A 19089-nucleotide genomic window follows, 5' to 3' on the forward strand; every position below is an offset into this window, starting at 1 on the left:
TGTAATCTTAAAGGATACATGTGACTTTGTATATTCTGACTAAATATTGCCATCTAGTGTATTTGTTGAGCTTTCAGTAAATGATACTGTAGCCATTTAACATCTGCCCAAATGCATGATGGGAAGTGCAACCATGACTGTGCGTCATGGTACCAATTGATATATCTTCTCTGCGTTGGGAAATAACATAGTGTATTAAGAAAAAGATCAACTACTACATTTCTTCCCCACATTGCTTCCCACGATTATTCTAATCATTGGGAAAGGGATTGTAAGGCTTTAGCCATTCAAAAAAAAAAGGCTCCAAAGGCTGCCAAAATTCACTCTACTCATTCTACGCTGCCTTTTAGCTCTATATACTGTATGGCTAACACGGCGCCATTAGAGATTGAACGCAACCATGCGTGAGTGGGTCGTGCAGCGCATGCGTTAGATATTGTAACGTGATAAATGTAAAAAATATTAATTCTCGCCCCAACCTTAAGCTTAAACTAAAGACTCTGGAAGACTGTAACACATTATGTCTGTAACGTTAAATACAATTAGAAAACGATTCAATTAAAAAAAAATATATATATATATATATATATTAAAAAAAGGCATGCCCGATATATTTTTGCCGATTCCGATACTTTGAAAATGACGTGATCGGACCCGAAACCCTAATTCTAATAGCACATTTTTCACACGTAACTCCACATACTGTAGCTGTAAACTTAATTACAAATACATAAACAAACATATATAAGCTGAAACAATTTACAGCCGTATGTGAGCCAAATAGGGCTGCAACTAACGATTATTTTCACAATCGATTAATTGGAAAAATGTCACTTTTTTCAATTACCTTCACAATTTACCTTGAAGTTGTTTTCGCCATGTTGTAAACAACATGACATGACAAAATGGATGAATATTTCCTTCAAAAATAATATTTCATTCCAGCTTCCTGACTTAACTGTAGTCTATAACTGTATCGATTATCAAATTCATTGGCAACTAATTTAATCATACATTTATTGGTTAGTTTTTGCAGCCTAATTAAGAGGCTAGTTTGGACAGTAAGATGTCCGAAAATGGGCAAAAATGTGAATTGTTGTTTTCCAAAGTAAAAGCAGATTTTTGTTCATGTCCTAGTTTGAATTGACAAAAACTTAATGAAGAAATCTGGTGCTATTTACAACTGAGAATTTATAAGTACGTATGTTATAATTTCAAGACTAGACAAGTTTAAGGTGAAAAAGGGCCTAAACCAGGGGTGTCCAAACTTTTTGCAAAGGGGGCCAGATTTGGTGTGGTAAAAATGTGGGCGGCTGACCTTGGCTGACGTCCTTTACGTAGAACAATATATTTAAGCAAATTTTAGCAAGCCGTTCTGTGTGTGATATTTGCTTTATTATAGGGCTGCAACTATCGAATATTTTAGTAGTCGATTAATTGAGTAATCGGATAAGGAACATGAAAAATTCAAACACCTGAGCTGAGCCTCAAACGATATTTTTTTTTTTTTTAAATGAGGATCTGTGTACAACAAAAGAACAATTGGCTAACTTGGATAGAAAAAGTCTGCTAGCTTAAATGCTATAAAATGCTAAAGTTTTTATTTTTACAATGCTCTTAACAAGTGGTTCAGACACATATTCCCACAAAAATCGGCTAAATATACCTACAAACTAAATTAAGAATGCATTAAAAAAACATTCGCTCAAACAAAAACTTAGCTTATGTTGGTCTTAACGGGGAGCAGTTGGATTCAGCCATGTGAAAAGAGGCAGACCAGAGGGCATTGTATCCACCCTCATCAGTAAAATTAAATGCAAACGCTTTTAAAATCAACCATTACAATGCCACTTCAATTAAACGAATACTCGAAGCAACAAAATTTAGTTTGAATATTTTTTTCTAATCGAATACTCGAGTTAATCGATTAATCGTTGCAGCACTACTATTTTTTTAATTTTTTTTTTATTATGAATAATTTCAACAATTTTGCAATTTGCCTTTGTGGCGTTCTCTTTCGACTCTCGGGCTCTTGCGAAATACTGCTGCTGTGAAATTAAACTAGCTTCAAGTTGCTTCAATTTCTCGCTACTTATCTACCTTGTAATCTTGTCGTACATGTCAGCGTGTCTTGTAATATCGCCTCATATTGAACTCTTTAAAAACAGCGAGTCTCTTTGCAAATGAGGCATACACAGCCGTTGCGTATTTTAGTGACGAAATAGTCCAGTTTCCACCTATCCTTGAAGCGCCAGCCGTTGCAGTCAACTTTTTTTTGTTGACTGTCGCCATTTTAGAAAATTGGGAGGTAAGGGTCACATGTGGTAATGTTGCTTAGAGTGCTGCTCCCTTTTAGTGGGTAAATGAGGAGCAGCATTTAGTGTGAAAGCTACTTCATATGCTTGTAGCAGTACTGCTGATGAATTTATTAAGTCTGTGTGCGGGCCAGACGTTATTGATTTTATGACAGAGGCTGGGGGCCGGATGAAATCTGACCACGAGCCGCATTTGGCCCCCAGGCCGGACTTTGGACATGTCTGGCCTAAACGATTAATTGGTTATCAAAATAGATGTTGATTAATTTCCTAATCGACCAGAGCACAGCTATCCTTTATCCATGTCAGAGGTCTGAGTCTGCTTCTCAGTCATACAAGGCGACAGTGAAGCCAGACCCAACGCTGCCACCAGAGGGCAGTGTATCCTCCATCATGAAACAAAGTACAATACTTTTGGAAAGTTATTTTGTAGGGGTACTTAAAGGGTTAATTTCGACTTGCGCAAAAATTTGGGTTATATCGCCAGCGTAGAAACGGAACTCGTTCGTAACCCAGGGACTACCTGTACATGACCCCAATGTACTTTTAAAACCTTCGGGGCCACCAGAATGTTCCAACCACTGACCCGGTGGGACAAGTAAAAATAATGCGTGGATTAAAAAAAAAAAAAAAATCTTATTTGACATTAATTCCCAGTGTTTTGACGACATCACGCTATGCCAATCAAAGACAACCTTACAGTATATCCTGCAGCCGTTGCTCTCCGTGGGGCGTAAACACATCTCGTTCGCTAACAATTGACATAATTTTTATATACAGTAAATTTGCGTCTGATGGGGGGCCAACTTCACGAAGGTAACAAGAACACATGTAGAAAAATATAAGTTACACATATGAAGAAAAGTTTGGAAGACATGTAGAAGAGCATAAGGACAACGTTGAAGTATTAATAGAGCGCACGCAAAGGAACGAAAGGGGAACATATAAAATAACAAGTACAGAATAAGAATGTTCAAAGAAGTAAAAATAACAAAAGGAACTGATGTACACGAACAAGGGAAGTAACACATGTAGAAGAACACAAGGAGAGACGGACCTGAGGACCTCAATCTCATCTGACGTGTATCGCTGACCATGCGGTTCACTGGACTGGACCGCCCTCATCGGTTGAGGCTGTGGCCGGTCGTGGAGGCTAAAGTCGGGACCCAGTGGGAAAAACTGCCGGACGGGTCCCGACGTGCCGGGCTTCACGCCCGAGGGTCCCGGCTTTTCCTGGGTCTGCGACGGACCGGATTTGGACTGTGATTGTTTGAGACCTTCGGCTCTGAAGGACATTATTTCAACACATGACGTACCATGTAATTCTGAGAAGTTTTCACAATCACTTGAAACCAACCTGTCTAGAGCCTGATGTGCCAACTGCTTCAGCTTGGTCTGCAACACCTGGTCAGATGTCTCGTTGGACTGTCAACACACGAGAAGAGAGCACATGAGGAACACTAGTTAGAAGAATAGGAATAGACATATTGTAGTGACCACTACATCCTCTTCAAATAATTTACCCACGGTACTAATGTGGGGGATGCTGTGTTCCGGAGGGGAACTCTCTGACACGCTGTTTCCGGGTCAGAGAGACAAGAGACACGAGGGGCCGACACAGGACACACCGCCTCGACTCGCAGCCACAGACTCACGCTCATCATCCGCTATAGTAGGGGTCAGCAACCCTGGTGCTCGAGTGCCACTATCCAGCTTGTTTTCCATGTCTCCCTCCTTTAACACACCTGAATCAAATAATCATGATCGTTATCAGGCTCCTGCAGAGCTTGCTGATGAGCTGATCATGTTTTGTTTTTTGGTCTTCTGTCTTTTCTCCATGCTCAATGTGGTACACACAAGGACACGGGACAGAGGTTGAGTCAACTATAGTCCATTTTAACTGGCTGCAAGTGTGATTTAGTTATTACCACCACCTGTTATGTGCCACAGGTTAGTAACAGGTGCTGTTCATTACACAAATTAGAGAAGCATCACATGTTTTTTCAAAGGGTGTCCATTAGGGGTGTAACGGTACACAAAAATAAAACAAAAATAAAGACACGTAGATTTGAGCATGGAATATGGTTTTGAAGTTAACGGTTTCACTCGCTCGTTGACAGACCCCCAAACCCCCGCCCCATTTTTTTCTCCTCGGATCGACGTGATTTAGAAGAATGACCCATTTTAATTTCAAAATGGCGAAATTTCACCGAAAGGTGGCAAGTTTGCATGCCTGATCAATAATCGATTTATAATCGAATCGGAGCCTCTGAATCGGAATCGAATCATTAGATGCCCAAAGATTCCCACCTCTACAGGTAAGCATACCAACCGTTTTGATGCACAGCTCAACGGCCTGAGTATAGAGCTCCACAGCTTCGTCATCATTTCCCTTGCCATCCTCTTCGAAGGCCTGCGTGACCAGGAAGTGGGCACGCTCTAGGTCCACCTGATGAGGGGATTTTAGCGGGTCACTCTTTTGCGCTTCCGCCGAGCTCACTAAAAGGGGAAAAAGTAGGCATTTTATCACATGGTCAATAATTAAAGCATTGGGGAAGCTGTTATTTCTACATAATTCTTCAACAAATTGCCCTAGAATTCTCAACACTTGATGGTGCCATACAGCAAATAAACCACCATCAAGCTTTGAGTCATGTGCAAATATTGCTCCAAGAAACTTTAGTTTGCCATCACTACTTTGTCTAGCTTTCCATATCTCCATGAAGTTGGCCCACAATCAGACACAAATTTATAGCAAAATTATGTCAATTGTTTGTGTTGTAAAAAGTTTCGTTTATGCTGTTGTCGTTTTTAAGACATTTACAGTTATTTCATAGGTCAATCTGACGTCAACCAGCCCCCCCATTTTCCCCTCTATTATTGAGAAAGTTAGTACGTTCCGTTAGCCGCCACAGAAGGGCTGCGATTGACGTCATCACTCGAATATCTCAATATTTTCAAAAACAATAGCAGCACAAATGAAACTTTTTTCAGCGCAAACACGCACAAAAAAATGTAGCACAAACGATTGTCATTTTTATAGAAATTTGCGTCTGATGGGGGACCAACTTTGATTTTGGGTGGGGAATGCTGTAAATTTCCTCCACGTGAAGTCCAATATAATATAGGGGTTTGTGCCTCATGCCTCCAAGCATGCATTACGTCACTCCAAATGTAATTAAGGTTCATAGTTCATGTTCTGTGATCATTTTTTCTTCAGTTACTGTTCGTCGTTTCATTACTTGCTAGACATGCGAGGTAGTTTGTTATGTGATCATTTTAGTTTTACCTTTAAACTAGGGCTGTCAAAATTATCGTGTTAACGGGCGGTAATTAATTTTTTAATTAATCACGTTAAAATATTTGACACAATTAACGCACATGCCCCGCTCAAACAGATTAAAATGACAGCACAGTGCAATATCCAAGTGTCCGTGTGCAATGTTTTTGGAGTTTTGTCGCCCTCTGCGGGCGCTTAGGTGCGACTGAGTTTATGGGCTTAAGCACCCATGAGCATTGTGTAATTATTGACATCAACAATGGTGGACTACTAGTTTATTTTTTTGGTTGAAAATTTTACTAATTTTATTAAAACGAAAACATTAAGAGGGGTTTTAATATAAAATTTCTATAACTTGTGCTAACATTTATCTTTTAAAAAGTACAAGTCTTTCTAGCCATGGATCGCTTTAAAAGAATGTTAATAATGTTAATGCCATCTTGTTGATTTATTGTTATAATAAAAAAATACATTACTTATGTACCGTATGTTGAATGTATATATCCATCTTGTGTCTGATCTTTCCATTCCAACAATAATTTACAGAAAAATATGGCATATTTTATCGATGGTTTGAATTGTGATTAATTTTTAAGCTGTAATTAACTCGATTAAAAATTTTAATCGTTTGACAGCCCTACTTTAACCCATGAGTTCTAATGACAATTGATTTAATGACCCGCTGTTATTTTTCATTGTCTGTTATGAGGTGAGTAAGTGCAATTTGTTCAGTGGCGGTTTTTGAATGGTCCAGGTCTCCACAGACAGATAACTGATTCCAAATTGATTTATCATAAAACAGATGTCACTTTAAGCACAGCTGATGTTCTAAACTGACCAGTAATGCTGTAGGAAAGATGATCTTTACCACTTGCTAACTGGTCCACACATTTGGGATACTCAGGTATTATAACAAAATCCCAGTTTTCCAGTAGATGATACAACTTGAAGGGGCGTTCACATGCAATTTTCCACTCGACAAGTGGTATTTACCATATTTACGACACCACATGAAGGCAGTATAAGGGCCCAAATACATCAGATGCATGATCGTTGCGGTTCCGGTCCGACCCCGGTAAAAAATAGCGCCGGAGCCAATCCGTTCCCATTATATCCTATTGTTCAACGTATACCGGCCGCCTCAGTGCTCCAGATTGACTGCCAACCACCTCCGGCGTGCCGCATGCCCGCCGGATGGTATAGGCTATTTTCTATTTTTGCCGGACACGCATCCGACAAAATGGGCAGAGCTGGGCCTGGACGTAACAGCCCAGTGGCTTATTCACGGTTTAAACACCAACAAACATGGACGAAGAACGTTTCATCATGGAGGTGGAAAGTCACATAGTGATATACGATGCAGCAGATCGTTATTATACGGACAGCATTAAAAGGGAAGGTGCAAGTTGTCCTATATTGTGTGTTTTTCTGGCAATGTTATCAAACACACGACGTGCTGACAACTTTGAGCGAGAAAAAAAAAGCAGCGTATCTGGAAGTGGTTCCACTGCAGAAATTCTCGTGCCCGGCACACACACAATGTTGGTTTGTATACAGAGTCGAGGGGGAAAAGTACGAAAGAGAATAAAGAGACACCCACAAGTTTCGACCTGGTGGTCTATTCAAGATGTTTCTCTTTCTTTCCTACATTTCACTTGACTCTTCATAGAAAAAAAACAACAGTTTGCGCAGGGCACAGGAATCTGCAGTGTTGAGACACCAATTCCAAGTACGCTGTTTTTTAGTTTGTGTAGTATAGAATTCGCTATCCATTTGATAAATATTACAGATTATTTAACAGTTGTTTATAACAGCTCTATCAGATGTTATGTGCCATAAATTCTAAATGTGCACAAAGATATAAACGCACCGACACAACCAAGGGAAAAATAGGGTCCCGCCCCCCTACCCCACACACACGGAGCCCCGATCTCAACATGATCCAGTCAATCTGGAATTAAGAGACAGACATAACTAAAATATCAATATGCAAAGAAAAAATGTGCTCTCTCTCTCTGCTTCTCTGATGAGTATAGACTCCGTGTGTTTTTCGTTGTTTTAAATGGCATATTATAGCGAGCGCTCACGAGGGAACGGAGTTGGCGGACCGCAGCCGGTATGATTTGCCTGTTGTTGACGTACTGCGTGGCACGCAGTCAACACTAAGCCGGACCGGAACCGGAACAATCATCCATCTGGTGTATTTGGGCCCTAAGTCACAAGGGTTGCAGGCTTGTAATTTTACTTTCTGCAAACGTATTAAAGACAATATACGATCCTCACTCCGGTACAACTCGTCAAATCATACTTCACGATGGTGAATAATTTTTTTATTTTATTTTTTCATTGTTTGAAGTGTTTACTGCCATTGACAATTCGTTCATTCGCTCGTCCTGGTCCAAATAGATTCGATGTCTATTGCTGCTAATAAGGTAATAGCTAAAAATATAAATGCAATTTTCCCAAGCAATGTCAGTATTTTTATTTTGAAAATAATATTTCCCGTGCAAAACTTCAACAGGAAGAGCTGACTATTTATTTGAAAATACACAATGGCACCAGACACACCCATTTCCTGAGGCTTACGCATACCCAAACATGAAACCATAGCGTAATGGAAAAATTCAGTCAATTACTCAGTGTGCAAACACTTGCTTGAGCTCCAGTCTGACGGGTGTTACTAATACTGTAATACATACTCAGACTAGTAGTTTGTTATGTGTTCTACATGATATTACCAGCATTATGAAGTGTCTGCACTCGATCCAGGTACTCGTTCACTTTGTCCTGGATGCCGTCTAGCTTGGAACCCGCCATGCCAGCGTAGATAAGCGCTTGGGCGGCCTCCTGAGGAGAACAAGTCACGTATTGTAATTAATTATTGACACTTTCATGTACAGTGAATATAAATTGGCGAGATGTGCGAAATCACAATTAAATTAAATTCAAAACACTTTATTAATCCCTTGGGTGGGCTCCCTCAGGGAAATTAGTTTTGGATATTCAGCTCTTACACGCTCGTAAAATGCCTCAAAGCTACATTTGCGACTAAATCACAGTTGTAATATGTAGAGGACAAGTACGGAAACTCAACGTCAAAAGATTGCGGCTTAATTTACCGTCCCGACAAATGTACAGTGCCCTCCATAATTATTGGCACCCCTGAAAAAGATGTGTTTTTTAGCTTCTAATATTTTTTTTTAATTCAAATAATATGGGACCTTAATGAAAAAAAAAAAGAGAAAAATCCAACCTTCAATACAAGTGCATTCATTCAGTGGGGAAAAAAATCCCACATAAAGAAAAACATCAAATAATGTGTGTCACAATTATTAGCACCCCTGATGTTAATACTTTGTACAACCCCCTTTTGCCAACAAAACAAGGTCTGGGGACTGAGATGGCCATGGGAGGAGCTTGATTTTGTGTCTGGTGAACCATTTCTGTGTATATTTGGCCATATGTTTAGGGTAAGTATCTTGCTGAAAGACCCAGTGACGACCCATCTTCAGCTTTCGGGCAGAGGGCAACAGATTTTGATTTAAAATGTCCTGGTATTTCAAAGCATTCATGATGCCATGCACCCTAACAAGGTTCCCAGGGCATTTGGAAGCGAAACAGCCCCACAGCATCACTGAGCCACCCCCATACTTCACAGTGGGTATGAGGTGCTTTTCAGCATGCGCATCTTTCATGGCACGCCAGACCCACTTAGAGTGTTTGTTGCCAAAAAGCTCAATCTTGGTCTCACACAAAAATACACACGGTCCCAGGCTTCAACTGGGACCGTGTGCTTTGGTCAGACCTTGTTTTGTTCACCAGACACAAAATCAAGCTCCTCCCATGGCCATCTCAGTCCCCAGACCTTGTTTTGTTGACAAAAGGGGGTTGTACAAAGTATTAACACCAGGGGTGCTAATAATTGTGACACACATTATTTGATGTCAAATATTTTTTTTCTTTGTGTAGGATTTTTTCCCCACTGAATGAATGCACTTGTATTAAAGGTTGCATTTTTCTCTTTTTTTCCATTAAGGTCCCATATTATTTGAATTTTTTAAAAATTATTAGAAGCTAAAAAACACATCTTTTTCATGGGTGCCAATAATTATGGAGGGCACTGTGTATGGCGGAAAACACACTTGAATTTCCGCTCTGAGACCCCCAATTTGGCCAAAGTTCAAAATTGTCCTATATGCATGTATGATACATCATTGGAAATAGGGGTGTGACAAAATATCGAAATGGTGATATATCGTGAAACTTTGTACCCCAAAAGGTTATCGATATGCTCCTGCCAAGAATCGAGATATCGTTTTAAATAGGGTTGAGATCTGGGCTATTTGCAGGCCATGACATTGACTGGATGAGTCTCTCTCCAAGGAATACTTTAACAGTTTTCAAGTGAAGGGATAAGAAAGCTGTCGAAAATTTTAATGTAAATTTGTGCATTTATTAAAGATTTAACCACAGCCATCTCCCCAGTGCCTTTGCCTGACATGCAGCCCCATAATCATAAAGGACTGAGGGAATTTTGATGTGTTTTTCAGGCAATCATCTTCGTAAATCTTACTGGAACGGCACCGAACAAAAGTTCCAGCATCATCACCTTGTCAAGAGTCAAGAATCTGCATTGGTCAAGGTGTCAAGAGTCAAGATTCTGCATTGGACTGGGTGATGATGCTGGAACTTTTGTTTGGTGCTGTTCCAGTGAGACTTTAAAGTGCTTGTGACACGAAAAAGCATGTTTATTTCATAATACACGCGGTATTTTATGCTCCTGAATGATATGGACCGCTTGGATGTGTGTGGAAGCGATCGCTATATTTATTTAGTTTTTTGAATCCCGCGCCAGGAAAATGAGTGACTTCCGGCTTCGGTCTCGCATTGAGGAGGAGGGCGCTGTGACGTGTACGGTAGAAGACGTCCTCTTCACGCTACAGTGTACTGTTGTGTATGAGGACGAAGGATTCAGCTGATTTGGGGGATTAATACTTTTATTTTTTGCATCACGCCAGCCAAACGGCTGCAGAAAAATCATTCTGTATGCGGGAGAGGCGTATGCGCCTTTTTGGAGTTTCAAAAGGTTCCCATTCACCGTGGATATTTACTGTGGGACCATTGGACTTACAAGGAAGTGAGTAAACATCTTGTTTTGTATTATGTCAAATACGAATACAGTGATTACAAAGTAAACACTATAAAATTCCTTTAAATAAAGGACTACTTACGTTTGATCATTGATAGGCATGTAAAAAGCTATCCTCACGCTCATTAGCAGTTAGCTGTTAGCACGTTAGCTACACAACAATTCCAGCCACCCTCCTCCAGGGAACGAACTGTAAATTGCTCTCCGCCGGGCGGTTTGCCGATCCGCAAAGAAACTCGACAACCGGGTCATCATGTCAAATAATCCAGGCTAGTTATGTGTGATTTTCCACTTCGAAGACTTAGAAACATCCCTCGGTTCGGGTTAGCATGTCGGCTAGCTGTCACTCCTTCTGGTCTGTTTACATTCTCCGAAGCCGGGGAAGGGAAATGACATATGTCCGATTTATGTGTCATAAAATATCGTTCGGCAGGTGTGACAGTAAAGGTAAAGTCGACTGTTTTGACCATTATGGAGTAATTTTGCCATGTCGTCTTGAATAAATGGATTTTTATTATTTTATATTCCATTTAGCACAAGTTATTTGTCATGACCATGCCATTTATTTAGCAATTGGGGAAAGTACTTGGGTAAAAAGAATATCCTGTAAAAATATTGAAGTAAAGAGACAGAAACAATGACATTTTGCCGCTCTCTTGGTCGCGTTTTCCTCATTGTGAATAGTTCCCCCTCGACGGGCTGACTGGTCCTTCTCAAGCCATTTATATAGCTATTGGGGAAAATACTTGGATAAAAAGAATATCCTGTAAAAATATTGGGAGTAGAGAGACTGAAACAATGACATTTTGCAGCTCTCTTCGTCTCGTTTTCCTCGTCCTGAACAATTCCCCCTCAGTGGGCTGAATAGTAAAACCGATGAGCCTAGTCTACCGCTGACGTCATCCACCTGTTGGGGACGCTAAAGCCCTATAATTGTAGGCGTGGCTAACCGGCAGATTAAAAGACTAATTTCTCGTCATCTGCACTTTGCTAAATTGTTGTATATGGTCGAATCGTCTCAAAATATGATTCTAATTCACATAATAATGCCATTTAAGACTTTTTTTCTGGTGTCGTATGCTCTTTAAATGACCCAAAATTACCTAATTCCCTGGCATTGACTGCCACTGACAGCCATCACTTTATGAGGGCGTCAATATAGAACAAAAACTGTCCAAAAATGACAAAAGTGTTCATTAAAAATAGTGCTGCAACAAATAATCGATTAACTTTGAATCCGATGTTACTGCTTCAAAGATTCGTTTAATTAGAGTGTCGTTGCAATGGTTTGTTTTGAAAGTGTTTGCATTTAGTATTTATTGATTTGGGTGGATACACTGCCCTCTAGTGGCAACAGTGAATATGACGTAACTCATCTGACATGGGTGGATCCAGCTTCTTCCTGTTAAGACCAGCATAAGGTTGTTCAAGTTTTGTTTGAGCTAATACGATTATTTATGCAGTCGCATTTTAGTTTAGAGGTATATTTTGCTGTGTTTTGTGGAATATGTGTTTGAACAATTTGTTAAGAACATTGTTAAAAAAACAAACAAACAAAAAATAACTTAGCATTTTATAGCATTTAAGCTAGCAGACTTTTGTTAGGCAAGTTGCCAATTGTTCTTTTGTTGTACTTTAATGCTAATTTATTATTTTTGGACCGTTTGAGGCTAAGTTCCAGTATTTTATTTTTAAATGTATTTATTGCTCTTGTGAAATGAAAGTGCAATTCTGTAGTTTGAAAAAAAAAACATCAAGAATTTTATTTACACTGCAAATATCTTTCATCCTGGCACTTACATACTCATTCATTTCTCCGGGGAGAGTTGGGACGGGGCCATACAGTCCTGGCCTGGCTCCCCCCTGTTTTTAATGCATCACACACCAAGGTTGTGGCGTGGTTGGAAACTGGTGGGGGCGGAGATGCCTCACGGTTACCTCCTCACAGCAGGCCCCGCCATCCCTGCACCTTTTTTTAACGCACCACACACATCATACTCCACAGGAGGGCAATGGCAAAGGGCGGTGGGACGGGCAGATTGGCTGAATTTCCATGCTGCGGTCCCACTGCCCCAAGCCAAGCTCTCCTATTTTAATGCATACATTGCAGTATTGCACTACCCTCCCCTCACAATCCCATCACGGTGCTGGGTTATGGCTGCCAGCCGGGAACCTGGCAGCCACAGTAACAGGGCGGTAGGTGGGTCCCACACTTTTTTTTCATCTATGGCATGATTCCCGAGGCGTGGCATCCTCTTTGCTTGGGCTGCCGGCCGCGGGAGTGTGGGGAGGTCGGGGCCCCGGTCTTGCATCGCCCCACGGCGGCTCCTCGGCATTCTCCTGCCTCCGCCTTCCCCTCTCTTCTCTAACTGGGTATCCGCCCTGTGCTCCAACGCGGATCGCTGGCTGGGGGGCAGCGTATCGGCTGGATGTTGCCTGCTACGGCGGGGGACCCCGCCTTGCCATGGGCTTGGTGGGCCGCTGGGGGCCCCGTGGCGTACCGTGCTGGCTGGGGGCTGCGGCAGCGGCTCGTGGCCCGGGTGGGCGGACGCGGTTGGGGATGGGCGTGGGGTTGGTAGTGCGTCCCCTCTTGCCATCCCTGACGGCCGGTAGATGGGCGGGCGGGTGTCCCGGGGGATCACCCTGGATTCCGGGGGGAGACGAGGGCTCCTTTGCTGGGCAGCAGGAGGAGGGATGGGCTGCGCTGACCCCCCCCTTCCCTCCCCGGGCTGGCTGGGTGGGGGCTGCGGCCCTGTGTTGGCGCCCGCGTGGCGTCTCCGCTTGTCTGCGTGGCTGTTGCGTGCCCGGTGGGGCTCGCGTGCAGCTAGATGTGGTTGGGCGGGCTCGGGCGGGGGGTCCCGGTGCCGGGATTGGCGATGAGGCGGTGTAGGGTCGGTCGCCAACGGGCTTACACTCACAAGGGAGTCACACGATTACTGGGTTCTAGATCACAGAGATGATTTGTGTACACTCTACCCCTTTCTATCACTTAGCTTATAGACTCACCCACCTCCTTCCCCTCTTTCCCTGGTCAATAGGCCCCCCACATGGTGTCAACCGGAAATACATTTAGCTGACAAAAGCACCAACATATTAGTAGTTAGTGTAGTTAGGCGTTCAATGTATTTCTTGTTGTTGTGTTTCTTTTCTTCTCTCGTGTTTCTTTTCTTCTGTTCCCCCATAACCCCGCCCTGTTCGCTGCTTTGTCATAATAAACGAGGTATGGTGAATGATCACAATGGGAGTATGTCAGACTCTCAATGTGAAACATCAAAACTGTTCAGACTATCCAGGCACTTAGACTTCCATTCTCCGTGTCAAACAGCTGAACAGAACAGGTTTTTAAAATAAATAAATAAATAAAAATATTTACTTTTAATGCTCTTTTGAAAGTGCAATCCCAGCAAGCCTTTGTTTTACATCTCTTAAAATTTATTCCGCAACACATTAAATGTTCCCAATCCGATTACTCAATTATTCGAACTAACTAATTAAAAGATTCATCGATTCCTTAAATAATTGATAGCTGCAGCCCTAATTTAAAAAAAAAAAAAAAAATCTCATTTTGATTACTGCAGAAGCTGGCAGTGGAAGGTCACACTCTACTGGAGCTCAATTCAATGACATGTCCTTTTGGTCAAGTAGTAGACATGTAAAGGACAAAAACTGTCATAAAAAAAAGACAACAATATTCATTCAAAATCAATGTATTTATATTTTCTTAATCTGGTTGCAGCAGTAGCCGGCAATGGAAGGCCACCATATACTGCAGCTGAAATATTTGACCGTATATGTTATTTTGGTGAAGTAGTAGACAAGTAAAGGACAAAAAAATAAATAAATCAAAAATATTCCTTAAAAATCAGTTGATTTTTTTTCTCATTCTAGTTGCTGCAGTAGCTGGTGAAGAAAGGCCAATATCTACTGCAGGTAAACTCATTTACCATATGTCCTTTTGGTGAAGCAGTAGATATGCAATGGACAAAAACTGTCCCTCAAAAAATGTCAAAAATATTCCCTAAAAATCAACCGATTTTTTTTCTCACTCTGGTTGCTACGATATTGATTTACTTTTGGTCAAGTAGTGGACATGTAAAGGAGACAATTGTCCAAGACAAACATTCCTTTAAAATATATTGATTTTTTTCCCTCATTCTTCTTCCTATCTTCCTAGCTCCTTTTTCTCTACCTACCACTTGTCTTACTTTATTTCTCTTTTCTAATTTCATTATCTTACGGAGCCCCCCGGGTGCCAGGATTGAAAAAATAAAAAATCATAGCTAATCTGTACCCACAGTTTACTAAACTGTACCCACAGTTTACTAAACTGTACCCACAGTTTACTAATCTGTGCCCACAAATTACTAAACTGTGCCCACAGTTTACTAATCTGTACTCACAGTTTTGCAATGACCCGGAAACAGTAGTCACCAATGTTTGGCTGGGAATCCAAGTCCAAACGCCGAGGGACCGACCGAGCAACCATCTGCACTATTTGCCCTCGGCGAACAAAGGGGTTTTAAAAGGTAACTATTGCACGTTTTCTTTGGTAGGCGTCTTTCAGGTGTCATCAATCAATATGGCATGTTGTGTTTGCACATTTTCTGTGCTGCTGTCATGTCCGTTCGTGCTTAATCCAAGTAGTGTTCATTTGTCAGTTAGCTATTTTTAGTAGCCGCATTAGCGGCTACTAACACACAACATGCCATACTGATTGATGACACCTGAAAATGTAGACGGCTACCAAAGAAAATGTGCAATAGTTACCTTTTAAAACCCCTTTGTTCGCCGAGGGCAAAAGGTGCAGGTACTTGCTTGGTCGGTCCCTCGGCGTTTGGAGTCCCCGCCAAACATTGGTGACTACAGTTTCCGGGTCATTGCTAAACTGTGGGTACAGATTAGTAATCTGTGGGTACAGTTTAGTAATCTGTGGGTACAGATTAGTAAACTGTGGGTACAGATTGCTAAACTGAGGGTACAGTTTAGTAATCTGTGGGTACAGTTTAGTAAACTGTGGGTACAGTTTAGTAAACTTTGGGTACAGATTAGCTATGATTTTTTATTTTTTCTATCCTGGCACCCGGGGGGCTCCGTAAAATAATGAAATTAGAAAAGAGAAATAAAGTTTAGTAATCTGTGGGTACAGATTAGTAAACTGTGGGTACAGTTTAGTAAACTGTGGGTACAGATTGCTAAACTGTGGGTACAGTTTAGTAATCTGTGGGTACAGATTAGCTATGATTTTTTTATTTTTTCTACCCTGGCACCCGGGGGGCTCTCTAGTCAACCGGTGTCCCCACCTGGGGAGGGGCTATTTTTCAGCTGCAGCCTCCTGACTATCCGGACCCCTGGCTGGATGGATGTCCTCGTTTCCCCCCCGTCTCCTCGTCTCATCTGGCTAGATGGACCTCCTCTAGTTCCCTCACTCTGTTGCATCTCCATAAACTGTAACTCTGTCTTCTAATTCCCATTAGCAGTCCTTGTGCATCTTCTCTATCCGTCCTGGGAGTGGATCTCTCCTGACTGTGGTTCTCCCCAAGGTTTCTCTTTTTTTTCCAAAGGGTTTTTGGAGTTTTTCCTTTCCGACATGGAGGATCTAAGGATGAGGGATGCCCAGGACGTGGACTAGAATTTTATTTAATTCATCTACTGTTTCTGACTGTGTACCATATTGCCTCTGCAAAGCCTTTTAAGACAACCTTGTTGTGATTTAGGGCTATACAGATAAAATTTAATTGAATTTCTGCAGTAGCTGGCAATGAAAGGCCACTATCTACCACAACTAAATATTTTTTATGCCATATGTCTTTTTGTTGAAGTAGGAGACGTGTAAAAGACAAAAACAGTCCAAACAGACGAAAAACGTATTATCATTTTGATTGCTAGGTCACTACGTCCTAATGCTCTATTTTGTACCATATCTGTCTTTTCCATGAAGTAGGGCACATCTGAAGGAGATAAATAACCTATTCAGCCCTATTATTTCACGGTGCGCTTCCATAGTTGTCCTCTAAGTACTACAGTTGTGATACAGATGCAAATGTTGCTTTGAGGGGGCGTACGAGAGCATAAGTGAACTAAATGTCAAGCGAATATCGAACATCCGGCCAACTTGCACTTGGCTCCACGTTCACTGTTTTGACAGACATATTACGACTGACGTACTCACCTTATAATAAAACACCGCCTCGTTGTATTTTCCATTCTGGTCGTAGGTAACCGCGGTTTTGGCGAATTTGATCGCGTCGACTTCCAACGCCGTGCTGTCCATTGTCAACAAAACTTGTTGACCGAGCTAGCCACCAAAATACAATGTTAATTTCCCTCAGGTGGACCGGAGGTAACTTGAAGAAGCCAGCCACGACACGGCGACATTGTGGCGTTCATGTAAAATTATTGTCACCCATTTGGTGGTCAAAGGTTCAAAAGTCGAAGTCAATCTTTGTTTGCCGCTTCTGACAGCTGTCGACTGAATCAAAACAAGCGCGGTACTTCCTGAAACGTACCTCGCGCATGCGCAGAAGGTGAGTCCGCCGAAAATGACGTGACGTTCAGTAACTTCAAGTGGAGTAGAATACTGCTAAATTAAACTTTAGTAACCGATGTGGAGGAGTACAAAAGGCAGCAACACAATGACATGGATTTGGAAAAATGTCACCCATCTTGTCCAAATTCATTTCTAATTAGGCTTAAACTTTCATTTTCGCTTTCTGCATTAAACCTATCAATGCCAACATGTCTCGAGGAAGTCACCTCGCGCATGCGCAGTGTTCAAGGTATGCCAAACGACGAGGGAAACAACACGAGGCGTTTTAAGTACATTTAGGACAGTGCTTCTCAATTATTTTCTGTTACGCCCCCCCCCCCCCCCCCAAGGAAGACGTAAATGTTTCGCGCCCCCCCCAACTCTCTGCCGCCACTGTAAATAGTATCATTCGTCTATATTACTATTATAAGTACGCCTCAGCCTAACATTGTGTCCTTTTTTTTCTATTAAAGAAAAAAAGTAACATAGATCAACTTATAATAAAGTATAACTTTTTTAACATTGTGTTGCTTGTAACAGAAAAGACTTAACGCGCATCAGTTAAAAAAAAAAAAAAAGTCACATCCAAACTGTAAAAATACACTCAAGGTACATTTTTGACCATTTGATACGGAAAAATAAAATGTAATAAAATCAGTAAATAATAACAAATTCAAATTGATTAGAAACATTTACTCTTCAGGACAACGTGCCAAAAAATTTGACCGAAAAACAAAACTGAATAGAAGGGGGGGAAAAAAGTCTTTGGACAGAAGGAAAGTTTTTATTTTCGCTGATTCACCACAGTGCTCACTGGTTTACTGATATAACACTGACAAAGCGGGACGATTGTGACAATTGGCAATACAGTGGTACCTCTACATACGATCGCTTCGACACACGAACTTTTCGACATCCGACGTAAAATTTGACTCGCCATTTGTTTCTACATCCGACGACATGCTCGAAATACGACGACAATGGCAGCACCGCAGACGAATGCACGGCGGATTTTCTTGTGTGACAAATCAACACTGGTTTCAGAAAAGGTTGGTACAGGTGGTGAAACAAGGAAAAAGTTGACTCTTACCTTCTAAATGAAGATGCAAATGACAGAAAAATATGAGCGTAGGGTGGGCATCCGTGAAATGGCTCAACAATACATCTCCACGGTCCTCCTCCGACCATCGTTCGCCAGTCTTTATAAGTTAAGCTGCCACTTCTTATTGTGGTAACATCTCCAGAGAAATCGCCAACTTCGCCACGTTTTTATCATTTATTTCACAACTTATTCAAAAGAAAAACACCTTCTGTCTGCCGCAATTGACGGTGTTCTCAAGAAAACATTCAAAGTGAAAGTGAAACTCAAGCTCACAGGTCTGTCTCTGGCACGTCAACCCCGCGGTGCGTTCAGGGTCAACAAAAAACGTCCGCCACATTAGAACCCGATTCGTTACATTAATACAGGAATTATTATTATTATTATTCCGATTTTGATTTATAATTTATTTGTTTTGCTATGTGTAATTGCCATTTGTAATAGTACCAGCAGTATTTTTTTAAGGATTTAGTGAAGGTTTTTGGGCTGTGGAACGAATTAATGGAATTATAATGTATTCCTATGGGAAAATCCTGCTCGACATACGACCATTTCGACTTACAAACAAGGTCCTGGAACGGATTAACTTCGTATGTAGAGGTACCACTGTATTCGGCACATTTTCGCTGAAAAACAATCAAGCGGCTTATCAATGAGATTGAGGTCGAATGTCTTTAAGTGGCGTCTTAACTGATTTGGCTTCTCCGCTATAATCATTTT

At 41.4% G+C, this 19089-nt stretch overlaps 1 protein-coding gene across 1 annotated transcript in view; it reads right to left on the bottom strand.

Moving 5' to 3' along the window:
• LOC130915209 (calpain-7-like) overlaps window positions 1-17361 on the bottom strand; it is a 39623-nt gene extending 22262 nt beyond the window's left edge. Inside the window, exons 1-6 of the mRNA XM_057835075.1 lie at window positions 17251-17361; window positions 16914-17039; window positions 8334-8442; window positions 4648-4814; window positions 3673-3740; window positions 3373-3600 (exon numbers count right to left, since the gene is read on the bottom strand). Coding sequence (XP_057691058.1) covers window positions 3373-3600; window positions 3673-3740; window positions 4648-4814; window positions 8334-8442; window positions 16914-17039; window positions 17251-17259 — 707 coding nt within the window. The 5' untranslated portion in view covers window positions 17260-17361. The remainder of the gene's footprint in view (window positions 1-3372; window positions 3601-3672; window positions 3741-4647; window positions 4815-8333; window positions 8443-16913; window positions 17040-17250) is intronic.
• Window positions 17362-19089: the final 1728 nt, after the last annotated feature.

Source organism: Corythoichthys intestinalis, chromosome 4 (assembly GCF_030265065.1).
Source record: "Corythoichthys intestinalis isolate RoL2023-P3 chromosome 4, ASM3026506v1, whole genome shotgun sequence".
Taxonomy (NCBI): domain Eukaryota; kingdom Metazoa; phylum Chordata; class Actinopteri; order Syngnathiformes; family Syngnathidae; genus Corythoichthys; species Corythoichthys intestinalis.